The sequence below is a fragment of the Chenopodium quinoa genome, unplaced genomic scaffold, assembly GCF_001683475.1.
Source record: "Chenopodium quinoa cultivar QQ74 unplaced genomic scaffold, ASM168347v1, whole genome shotgun sequence".
Taxonomy (NCBI): domain Eukaryota; kingdom Viridiplantae; phylum Streptophyta; class Magnoliopsida; order Caryophyllales; family Amaranthaceae; genus Chenopodium; species Chenopodium quinoa.
In genome coordinates this window covers 5,024,880-5,037,789 of record NW_018744367.1, presented here as the reverse complement: position 1 = coordinate 5,037,789, position 12,910 = coordinate 5,024,880, and the positions used below count along the sequence as shown (strand labels likewise).

The window sequence follows — 12,910 nt, the reverse complement described above, 5'->3', positions numbered from 1 at the left end:
AGAAGTGAACAAGTAGAGAAATATTGCTACTGTTAATTTTATTGCATTCACCATAGTTCACCGGTGAACTTGCAAAATATTGTCATACAATTATTTGCACAATTGTACTATTATACAATTTATTATACTAAGTTTGCTACCAATTATTGTACTAGAGTTTTGTATTTATCTTCAACATTTTTCATATTGATAGACCTTCTATATGCCAAAAATAATGACAACTGGTAAGACCTTCAATGACCCCATTGCTCAACCAATTTTCAAAGTATCCAACCGTTGGAAATTGGAACTCCCAAATCAGTGAAGCTGTCAACAATGGCTTCTCTCACAAAGCCCTTTTACTCTTTCGCCAAATGAAACAAGCTGGTTCATCCCCAGATAATCTGACCTTTCCCTTTGTTGCTAAAGCTTGTGCAAAGATTTTAGACCTTAAACTATCTCAATCAATTCATGCCCATGTTTTCAAATCACCCTTTTGGTCGGATATTTTTGTTGGTACTGCAGTTATCAATATGTATGTAAAATGTAACGAATTGGATTTTGCACACAAGGTGTTCGAAAAAATGCCTAAAAGAGATGTGACTTTGTGGAATGCAATGCTTTTGGGTTTTGCTCAATTGGGTTCAGTGGATAGTTTTTTAGTACTTTTTAGGGAAATGAGACTGCTGGGGTTTGTCCCTGATTTTGTCACTATCATAGGATTGACACAATCTGTTGTTGAGTTGAAGAATGTTAATCTGGTTAAAGGTGTTCATGCATTCGGAACTCGTGTTGGGATGTTGAATGATGTTTCTTTGGTTAATACTTTGATTTCTTGTTATAGTAAATGTGGGGACTTGGTTTCAGCTGAGGGTATGTTTGATGGAATATACTCTGAATCGAGAACAATTGTTTCGTGGAATTCTCTGATTGCTGGACATGCTCTAGTCGGGAATTATTATAAAACATTACCTTTATACCGGTTCATGTCTAATGACGGACATAAACCTGATATGAGCACATTTCTTAGTCTTTTATCTTCATGTGTGCAGCCTGAGGGTTTATCTCATGGCAAGCTAATTCATTCCCACGTGATTCAGTTTGGTTGCGACTATGATGTTGCAGTGACCAACACATTGCTAACAATGTACTCGAAGTGTGGAGATATTGATTCAGCATGGCATTTGTTTCAGTCTATGACATATAAAACATGTATCTCCTGGACCGCAATGATAAGTAGTTATGCAGTGAAAGGATGTTTAGACAAGGCATATTCCTTGTTTTTGGATATGGAAAGGGCAGGTGAAAAACCTGATGTTGTCACTCTTCTGTCTCTGCTGTCAGGCTGCAGTCAAACAGGTTCGCTTGAACTTGGCAAATGGCTTGAAGATTATGCCTGTTTTAACGGGCTTAGGGGTAATGTTATGGTGTGTAACGCCATTTTTGACATGTATGCTAAATGTGGACATGTAGATAAAGCTAAAGAAGTATTTTATTCCACCTTCGAAAACAGTTGTCTCTTGGACCACAATGATTTCTGGGCTTGCACTAAATGGAGAATCCAAAATAGTTGAGCTAGATTTGAAACCAAACCGCATAACATTTCTTGCCATTCTACAAGCCTGCATTCACGCAGGTTTCCTAGATAAAGGAATGGAGTGTTTTGATCTGATGACCAGAGTATATAATTTAAATCCTGGGTTGGAGCATTACTCCTGCATGGTTGACCTTCTTGGGCGCAAGGGAAAGTTCAAAGAAGCATTAGAGTTTATTAAAAGCATGCCCTATGACCCTGACGCTGCCATATGGGGTGCATTGATCAATGGCTATAAAATCCACCAAAATGTTGAGATTGGTGAGCATGTTGCCTATCATCTATGTCGACTGGAGCCTCAAGCTGCTGTTTCCTATGTGGAAATGGCAAATATGTATGCTTCAGCAGGAAAATGGGATGGTGTATCTAAAGTTAGAGCACTAATGAAATGCAACAAAGTGAAGAAATGTTCCTGGGCAAAGCCTTATCCAAGTTGATGGAAAGAATCACATATTTGTTGTGGAAGAAAGATGTCATCTAGAAGGTTCACGAATATATGAAGTCCTAGACGTATTGGCCTTCCAAATGAAAAAACATGGAACTTCTTACCTTTTTAAAGACCTTCCTGAACATGAAATATATCTGCAAGATTTTTTGGCGGCTTGATTGGTAGATGAGTATTAGTGCTCTGATGGTACAAGTGCTTGAAGAAACAATTGATTGAGAGTTCATTGGAAAGCCATTGCATGGTGGAACCAGTGCTTTCACAGTTGGAGGCTTCTTCTTTAGCTATCCTTTCATTGAGCATCTCACACTTTGTTATGTGATCTGAAGCTTTAGCCACTTACCTAGCATGTTGGAGATTTGCTGTTACTATACTCTTCTGCTTCTCTGTAACAGCAGGCTGTCTGAAAATCAATGTACAAACCTAACAGAAAACTGACATTTTGGTAGTACATGAAAATTTTTGCTTCCATTTTTTGCTAAGTGTTTTCGATGACCCTTCTTAGTGAAGAAGGTGGCCACTTCTTTCAGGGATGCATTCTTCAGTTTTGTGTCCAACGCCATGGTGGAAGTCATACCACCTGGATTAATCCTTTCGTTTTGCTAGCCTACTTTTGTGCAAACCAGCAGACTAACTATTGCTTCAAGATTGTTAATCTTGTAAAGGGCATTGACGATTCCATAGATATTAATGTTAAATCCATATTATTGAATTTACGGGGTGAATTGAGTGATCATCAACACCTTCTCCTTATTCTTTTGCATTATTAACATTTTGTTACTGATTTGGATGATTATGTGTCTTAGGTACCTACCAGTATGTCGCGAAATATAAGACATCATGGCGTTGACGGTACTGGATCTCTTAACGGTTGTCATCACATCACAGCATCATGACATGATCACAAGCTCTAGAAGGTCCTAAGGGACAGACACCTACCATATATCTCTACTTCTAGTGGCTGACATGATCATACAGTTTAGTAGTGTCGTCATACAGACGTGGTGCTCCCTACTGGTATATTGAGTTTCCATGAAACCCGCACCTTTGCGATGTATTCAGCGGATGAAACGCCAGATAATCTTCTTAGGACTCCGTCTTCACTGAAATCAGTGCATCGGGCGTTTCTTCAACATATTCAATACTTTGGCATTCTAAACCTTCAACATGGGCAACTTTCGAGCAACAAGATTTGACTCAACCTCTTCAGTGTTCTTTTGTGGCTCAAAATCATCTTATAATTGGTCTTCAAGTTGTGGTGTCATGGATGTTGTAAATTTCGTGGTCTATGTCTCCTTGCCTGCATTTCTAGAATAGCCATGTATATTCCTGTCTGGTTGCGCCTTGGACTCCAGCACTTTTGGCTGAAACCAACTCCGTTTGGAGGCTTTCAATGAAAATCCGCAGCAAGCATCCTCTTGGCCAGCATTGATTTTCCTTATAGGATGCGCAACTCCTAATAGGACACTTTTTGAACTACTTAAGGGTCATGTCATCAAATTGGATGTAGCCATGAATATTGAATAAGGGTTGATTAACACCATTTTGGGTACCAAATTGTCATGCCAAATGAGTCTTTGGATAAGACGGCGTTAAAAAGATGATGATGAGAGTTTAGAACGCAAGAAAGCAAATGCGAGAGTGGAGATGAAGAAACGGTGACTAAGTAAATGCGATGGAGATGAAGAAATGGTGACACAAACAACCATATAATGTTTATCGTCACAAGAGAAGACTAGACTACAATTGCAGTGGTTGAATGGTGCTTAAAACAAGAAAATAGTGATAAAGTTGATCAATGGAATTAGAGTACAGTAATATTAAATCGCGTTAAGTAGGGCATAGTTATGTACTGCTCTCCTCTTCATGCTGTATATTCCTATAAATTATATCCTTCCATCGTTTAACTCACCTTTATTTGGTTTCCTTTGGTACACTTATTACACGATTATTCCTCCCTAACTAACCCTGCAGAAATAAGTAGCCTTTATTTAATCTGTTATCAACACAGTTTTATCTTGGACGTCGTCAAACCACTGGCGACATCACCTGATGTCACGACATAGTATTTAAAGTTTGACCATAACAGTCGGTCCTCCTATTCAATGCATCAGGGTTAGACATCCTCTTACCACAAGCGAGATCATCTCCCTCGTATGAGCAAGAGTAAGAGTAGATAATAGCCCTACTTAACGCGATTTAATATTACTGTACTCTAATTCCATTCATGGCTACATCCTCTTACCACAAGCGAGATCCTCCTATTCAATTCATTTCTAGTTTATAAGAATATGCAAAAATAGCCCCATATGAGCAAGAGTAGATAATAGCCCTGATGCAGCATAGCATACACTTTGGAGCCTCATATCATCAGCCTCCCAATGATTTGAATCCAAATTGTACAAATCAGATCAGCACCTAAAACTGATTCTGTTTCAGATTTTCAGACATAATGATTATGTGCTTGTGAGTTGTGATGAGTCTGATGAGTAAAGTTAGCAGTCAAATCAATCAAAAATGCAAATAAAACATTTTCTCGATCTACTGCACTAACTCAGTAACTCCTGCTTGCTTTATCCTATAACTTCAAAAATCGGTGCTTCTAAATGATTATGCAGCACAAAAGAAGGTCGTTGCCAATTACAGTAGATGTAATGTAGAAACCTCTGGCCAATTTACTGTCTACAACCTATAACCATAGTATCAGCTGATAGCATGGGACATTTTTAATTTTCCATTGTATAATATGACATGAAGGACACTGCACACTTCATGCCATAAATCACAAATAATCACCCCATACATTACAAGCGTTCATTCTTCACAGTATATTCTGTAATAAAGCCACTGCATACTTCAGTAAATGATTGATGAATATTACAACTGGGTCGTTTACTCTTTTAGCAAAGCAAATCCAACACCAAGCAAGGGAGTAAAAACTTCAGGTAAGCATCCAGCCATATATCAACAAATGCAATCAATGAATAGATGATGGGATTCTCAAGCTAAGTGTCAATAATCGAGATAATACAGAGAAGGCAATGGTGACAATTACCTTTAGCCATCTAAAAATAGACCAGACCTTTAGCCATCTAAAACAGAGCTCTTCTTCTAAACATGAGGAAAGCAATTGTTATAGCTATTTTGTGATATCAATGACCATAAAGTCCAAGCATATTCTTTTCTCTATCTTCCACCCTCTTCCTAGCTGCCTCCCTTGCTCTAAGTGCAGCTGCTTCTTCAGCAGATACGGCCTTTGGCTTTTCAGGCCGCTTCCTCTTTCCAACTGCAAGTGATGACTGAGCACCTTTTACTGATCTTGTAGGATTTATAGACCCTGAAACGACAGGCCCAGGTGCACCCTCTTTCTTTTCAGCAGGTTGACCTGATGTAGAAGCAGCCAAAGGCTTTTTCAAGGGCACCTTTTGTTTAGAACCAGCAGATTTCTTAGCAGCTGCAAATGCCTCTTCTTGTGTCACCCAATTACCTGGTTCATGATTACAAAAGAAAAAGATAAAAATTAAATCAAGGGTATCAAGAGCAGTGACAAAAGGAGGAAATGGAAATGCAATCAAATTCAAAACCAGCAATTCGTTCAACTCTTTACCTAGATCATCACTGTAGTAGAAACCAGACTTTGGATCATACTGAATGCCAGTATGTTGATCATAATAGTACCCTGTAGCGCTGTTGTATTCCCAAGCTGCCACCATATCAAAGAATATTATTGAAAGAGGAACATCATATATTTAACCAATGTATCACATATGGTAACAATGACAGAATCTTCCAGAGCAAGCATAAATAAAAACATTTAGTGCTGTAGTAAAGGACAACGTAACAAAAATAAGAAGGTTAGGGAATTTAAAGTTGATGTGTTGTGAATCATTTTCTTTTTTTGGGTCAAAGAAAAAAGAAAGTCTTGGTGGTATTCGTTAAGCATTATTAGCCCTGCAACCTGGTATATTAGGGGTTGCAACGTAATTGTTTCCTGATAGTAATAACATAACACATTCCCAAAGAAAAAAAAAAGTAAACAAATCATTTCATAACATGTCTGAGAAGGTGTATCCTGGGACTCACAAACGAATACCTGCTTATTTTCCGTCCCTCTTTTAAATTGGGATGATGACAGGAGAATTGCATTAAGCCCGAGTTAACAAGCCTATCACTAATACTATTCCTAGAAGAAAACAAAGGAATCTCCAATAGTTGATCATGGGATGTGCAATCCTCCTTCATCCTACATAAAGAACTAGTTAGCAGAAGTTTAAATTAGGCAGAAAGAATAATCATTCATATTAATTCATCCAACAGTTTCCTTCAAAACACAAAACCTAATATTCAGATAGTAAACAGGTTAATTCAATCCAGAAAATATGTATGGATACCCTCAAATCCATTCATAATTACAGTTATCTTCACTAACTAATCTCAAACATCACAATAAAATTCTTAGGATGCGTCCTAATAACCAGATTTCCACTTGTCTCATAACTATATTATAGCTGTATATTAAATTTGGGAGCCTTTATTAACCCATATTAGAAATCTAAACTAATCTAAAATTATTAACCTTTACCTAAACTTGTTTTTTCCTAAAACAAGCAGAAATAAGGTAAACTTATAGAGACCTTAACAGAAGGGTTCCAAAATAAATTAAAAAAATTTCTCCCTCCATCTTAGATTAGTTTTTACACTTTCCTTTTTCATTTGTCTCATATTAATTTTTACTCTTTTAGGAAAGTTCCCACTATTATTTTAATACATCTCTCTTTCCACAACTTATAATTTAGGGCTTAATTCTCTCAAATTTAATAAAAAAATACCCCAACATTTTCTATCTCATCAATTTTGTTAATAAAATAACACCAAACTATCTCCTTTCACATCTACTTCTCCAACAATAATAACAATTAATAACCAAACAACTTATCACCTAAAACTATGTGCTATAATAAGCTAGTGTAAAAACTAGTCTGGGACGGATGAAGTAATAACAACCTCATTGTTGAAGGCATGTTTCTTCAAGAGTTAAGTATAGCCTTAAAATATGTTATTAAGGCTTGAGAGCCTTAAGCCACAAGGTTGTGAATGGTGAGTCTATCTCACATCCTCCCTACCCAAACAAGAAACAGTTTTAAGAAAAGAATCTAAACTCTTCATTCTTCTTCAATCAATATTGATGATGTGTATACCATTGGTCAGACCTCTTTTTAAGAAGAACAGAGATTAATTTCTTGTCCTGTCCACATAATAAAGAAGATAATGATTTCAATGTAACCTCCATGATTCAAATTGCAGACTATTGAGTGAGTTCAACAGTATGACAAGGCCTATAGCAGTAAGGATCACTTTTCTATCAAGGGTTATTAAGGCTTGAGAGCCTTAAGCCACAAGGTTGTGAATGGTGAGCCTATCTCACATCCTCCCTACCCAAACAAGAAACAGTTTTAAGAAAAGAATCTAAACTCTTCATTCTTCTTCAATCAATATTGATGATGTGCATAACCATTGTTCAGACCTCTTTTTAAGAAGAACAGAGATTAGTTTCTTGTCCTGTCCACATAATAAAGAAGATAATGATTTCAATGTAACTGTCCATGATTCAAATTGCAGACTATTGAATGGGTTCAACAGTATGACAAGGCCTATAGCAGTAAGGATCACTTTTCTATCAAGGGCTTGAGTGACAAACTATTGTCATAGCTAATAATCACCCCCCCCCCCCCCCACCCCCTTCCAGATAAATAAATGAATAAATCACACACTAACAAATTTGGGCTGGCAAATCTTATCTAAACAATTTGTTATGACAAGCAAGAGGATGCACTAAGGGTCATTTATAACTTTTTCAAGAACACAAACACAAAGGAGAAAAAAAAAATACAAAGTATAAAAAGCAAGAAAGAAAAAGCCATCATAATGTTGTTAGTTGCCACTTGCCAACGAGCAGTACCTGTGTCACGGGCAAGAAAATCAGCAGGGGCTTGTGATTGCTTGCTCTCTTGAGATGCTATATCTTTCTGATAACTGCGTGTAGCTTTCTGTCAAAGACATGCAGGAAGGACATTAATTTAGATAAAAGAGAGAATAAGAGAAAGTAGATACAATCGCTAAACGACAGAAAGTGAGCAATAATGTAGTGCAGTAGTGTTAGAGCATAGATCATTACAGCTTCGATTTGCTGCAATGTACGAGCATCTTCCTTTTCTTGCTTCTCCTTAGCAGCCTTTTCTTTGCGCATATCAACAAGACGCTTGGACACACTATCCTTATGACGCTGTCCCATTTCATGATTTCTAATCGTTGATGGATTATTTGTTATAAATATTTTGCAAAAGTCACACCAATGCTTGCCCTGGCTCACCCAATACTGCCAAATGATCCCATAAGAAGCTTCAGAATAAAGAAACCAAAGGTGGTAGAGTAGCACAAAAGCCAAGATCTCAAAGGATAGAGTACAGAAATAAATTATAAGCATAAGCAAGAATATAAGATACCTCTGTCATTGCTACTGTGATCTAGATTGTCATATATACTCAATCTTCAAGCTGAGAGCCGTATATTTCTCAATCTATAGCTAAAAAAAACAATACAAGCCATGTGTTACCAAAATATAATAATTGTTATACTAGAAAAAATGAAATTATTACCCCCGTTTCATATTATGCGCAACATTTACTAAAAATGGTTGTTACAAATTATGTGCAACAGATTAAGTTGTTATTTCTCTCTATCTCTCTCATCATCATATGCACCACTATCATTCACTCTCCGTGCAAAACTCACATAAACTTTTAGCCTACAAGTCTGTGCAAACTCATTTGTTGCACATAATATGAATCAAAGGTAGTATATAGATTACTAAATTAAAGGGAGATAAAGGCACTTAATTACAGTCAGATGGGTTAAACAAACAAAAAAATTCAAAAAATTCTCTTTGGTAACATTGTAGTTTTTAAGCTTCTCAGTTGTGAATTGCAAAAAAACTTATTATCTTTGGTAAACTCAAATTTTTTATATTAAGCTAACTATAACATTAATGACTAACTTTAACTAAATATTTAATTATAGTTAGGTTTTTTTTTTAACATTTAAATGATTGTTAAAATAATTTCTTACAAAAAAAAACAAAAAAAGTCACCCCTTCCCCCGGCAGCATCCCACCACGCTAGCGTTGCCGCCGGCGCCCACTCCCCTACCTCAACCCACACTGGCGCCCAGCTCCCTCCCTCGCCGGCGCACCGGCCTTCCCGTCCTGCCGCGCCTATCCCCGTCCCCTGAACCAACACCTCCCTTCCCGCCAAAAACCCTAGAAACCACCCCCAAAATCCCCAACCTTCGAAATCGTCGCCGTTGATTTTTAGAACCATGGCCACTAAAATGGATTGATTTTGTCGCCGTTTATTTCGTCCTGAAACCCTAACTCCTAAAGTCGGTGGTTTGGATCGTGGGTTTGGGTTTGATCTAGGCAGAGGAGAGGGAGGTTGCGGTGGAAGGAGGAGAAAGAGAGGAAGGTTGTGGTTGCGGTGGCCGGTGGGAGGAGAGTGTTCGGTTAGAGGAGGAGAAAGAGACCGGCAGTGGTTTGGGGTTCTGCGTTTGTGGTGGTCTTGGGTGGAGGAGAGGTTGGGATTTTTTCTTTTTTAAAAAATAATTTAATTATTCAAGAAAATAAAATTAACCATGGTTAGTGAGTTTATATTAAAAAAAGCTATTATCTTTGGTAAACAATAATTCGAGTTTACCAAAGATAATAATTTTTTTTTTGCAATTCACCACGAGGATTTTAAAAACTACAGTGTTACCAAAGATAATTTCCCGAAAACTTTTTAACTTCTCCTGTCCCTCAAGCCTTAACTATGTGCTCTCACTAAGATGAGAAGCATAGCCAACTAGATTAAAAACCTGAGTTCAACAAGTTCGAGTTTGAGCTTCACAAGGGTGCTTAGCTCAGGTTCACCAGAGATTTACACAGGCCCGTCCCTGAGCCAAGGCAGGAGGGCAGCAGCCCCGGCCGAGGGAGAAAAGGTCCATTTTCAAAGTTCCTTCCAAACATTCACGACCCATTGGTTACCCGATTATAAACCATGGTAATGGGAATAAAATTGTATGTAAATGTGGAACAAAAATCAATGTTCACTCCCATGATCACTCAAGATGACCTCCAAATTGTCTATATTCTTCCTAAATTATCATTCCACATTTCCACCTAATACCACCTCTCAAGCGGTAATGGATGGAATCATGGAAATGGATAAATAAGAAGAAAACAGAAGTTTGAGGGGTGACTTGTGCTCCTATGGAGTTTATAAGTTGTATTTTATACTAAATTAAACTAAAAATCCATTCCCATTTACCACATTTTATTACCGGCTACCAAACGGGTCATTAAGCCGTTAAGGGTTATATAAATTAAATTAAAGCCTGCAACACATTAGCAAATAAATTTGACTCAATTATTGAATTAGGCTCCATAGCAAAGTGATTGTTGAATGGAGATGAAGGGCACTATGGAATAAAAGATTCCAATATTTGATTGTGGTGCAAAGTGTACAACCACCATCGAAATTACTGAAACACATATATAGTTCTCCAACTCCCATGTACTAACTCCAGCAACTACCAGAAATATAATACCATTTCGGCAAAAAACCTAAATTCAAAAATCACCAAATTACTGAAACTATCAACAAAATTCAAAAGACAGGGAGAAAATAAAAAATAAAAAAGGTAAACATCCACCCAGGCCCGTCCCAGAGGAAGGGCAGGAGGGGCGGCAGCCCTGGGCCCAGGGAAAAGAGCTCTGATTTCATAGTTGAATCCTAACATTAAAGTGTTGTGCAATACATTAGCAACCAAATTTGATTCAATTATCTCATAATTTTAGGGATATTTGATATGATGATAACAAATACAAACAACTTACCTCAGAAGCTGCTTCAATGGGGGATACAAGAACTATATTCAACGGAGAACGGCAACTGCGCTTCAATGGAGAAATTCAATGGGTTGGACGCCTAAAAGTCATGACCCATGACCCGCCACAGTATTATGGGTTAGAACCGTCTAATAAATAAATGGGCTGAGTCTTTATACGATCGTCCAATTAAGGGGCAGGGTAAACCTTTTAAGTGTTTAAAGTAAACCTGTTTTATAAACTACGGAGTATTAATTTATCTTTACACTTCCATTTCTCAAAATACTATCTTCACACACCAAAGCTTGTATAGTTTGTTTGTAAGTTTTTTTTGCTTTATTTTTTAAAAAAAAAAAAAAATTGAAAATGGCTGAAATTACATTAATTAAACTTAGTTTACAACAAACGAAAAGAAAGTATGGTAACCTAAGTCAATTACAAGTTATCATGTCGTAAATGTGGTTAGGATGAGTTTTCCTCAAAAAAAAATGTGGTTAGGATGACTCTTTTATCGTGGCCATTATGACAAATTAATTGTGTCATGTGAAGTGTGAACTATGCAATTGTATAGGTAGTGTTACCTTTGCGGTTTTAACATCAGCTGACGGTCACATACATTTTTATTATAAATACATTTGCAGACTAGCAAGGGTAGAATTGTATGAGTTAGTTAATTGTGTGAGTTGGTTAGTAATCTGTGTAAAACAGAAAATTATTTGTCAATAACTTTGGAAGTGAAAACTTTAATACTTTGTTTTGTTTTGAAAAAAACCCATCTAGATCAACCGAAAAAATTTCCAAAATGTGAGGAGGGATTACATCACTCCACACCCATTGCCAAAACTCCCATGGTTGAAAGTAAGTCAATTTGTGTGCTACATTATTACCCCCTCGCTTTACAAAAGATCATGAATCACTAGTAAAATTAGAAGAAATAAAAAATCTAGAATATCCTTTATAATCAAATGAAAGGAACTGGAGTCATACAAACACTTCCTCATTGCCTTAATCACCACCAGATTATCACTCTCGATCCCAATTCAGCTCATACCCTTGTGTCTCCCAATCTTCATGCCCCAAAATACCGCTTTTCACCTCTGCAATCTTAGTCTCTCATTTTTCACTCCACTACACCGTAGCTCCCCAAAGCACCACCCCCTCATTATTCCTGCATACTGCACCCAGTCCCGTCCTCACCTCCCCCAAAACACCAGCATCAACAATGATTTTAACCACACCAGATGCCGGAGGAGACCTGCCCACAGAGTCACTCTTTCCACCCCTCCATTCCCCATGTTATTTAACTTTCCCACCTTAAACCTTCAAAGCATAGGCAACAATTTGCTCAACATTCGGATTTTCACCCTTAATCATCCATTTGTTCCTTGCGCCCCACATAGCCCAACACATGGTAATTAAACTTACCATATCCTCTCCAAAATTACCAAAACAGTGCTCCCACCAATCACCCATACTACAAAGAGAGTGAGACAAAACCATAGAATAATTGCACTTACTCCAAATTGCTCGGGCTAAACTGCAATCTTTTAACGCATGCATGACAGATTCTTCTTCTCTCTGGCAAACACCACAAGCTAGTAGCTAGGGCACAAACTAGCTACAAAAAAATTAGCTTTAAAATCTTATGTGGCCAAAAAAGCTAATTTGCTAATTAGCTTACCGTTGGAGTTGCTCTAATACTCCATCTGTTCCTTTTATTAGATACATTTTGACTTTACACCCTAGTGTCCCAACCAGTCCAGCGAACACCCACCCAAACCCTAATTCTAACTCTCGAACCCCACTTATTTGGCGAACTCCCACCCAAACCCCAACCCTTACTCTCAAACCACAATTATGTGGCGAACTCCCACCTAACCCTAACCTAGCCGATCGATCGAACCCACACAGCTCCCACCCACCTTAGTCGGCACGAATCTATGACCACTCAGTCCTCCATACCAAACTCGAC

At 37.6% G+C, this 12,910-nt stretch overlaps 1 protein-coding gene and 1 pseudogene across 1 annotated transcript; one reads left to right on the top strand and one right to left on the bottom strand.

Moving 5' to 3' along the window:
• Positions 1-218: 218 nt before the first annotated feature.
• Positions 219-3,963, top strand: LOC110696698 (annotated as a pseudogene).
• Positions 3,964-4,658: 695 nt separating this feature from the next.
• Positions 4,659-11,085, bottom strand: LOC110696594 (zinc finger protein ZOP1-like). Its single transcript, XM_021873932.1, has 6 exons — positions 10,948-11,085; positions 8,522-8,601; positions 8,194-8,394; positions 7,978-8,065; positions 5,626-5,721; positions 4,659-5,505 (listed from the first exon to the last, which is right to left on the bottom strand). The coding sequence occupies exons 2-6, from the start codon at positions 8,528-8,530 to the stop codon at positions 5,171-5,173; spliced, it is 729 nt and encodes a 242-aa protein (XP_021729624.1). The 5' UTR covers positions 8,531-8,601; positions 10,948-11,085; the 3' UTR covers positions 4,659-5,170.
• Positions 11,086-12,910: the final 1,825 nt, after the last annotated feature.

What these genes read in the sequence shown, in the direction of transcription:
- LOC110696594 (XM_021873932.1), bottom strand. An exon ending in CATTGCAGCAAATCGAAGCT is followed by an intron (nt 8,066 to 8,193) that starts GTAATGATCTAT and finishes TGTCTTTGACAG; the next exon opens with AAAGCTACACGCAGTTATCA. An exon ending in CTACTACAGTGATGATCTAG is followed by an intron (nt 5,506 to 5,625) that starts GTAAAGAGTTGA and finishes ATCATGAACCAG; the next exon opens with GTAATTGGGTGACACAAGAA.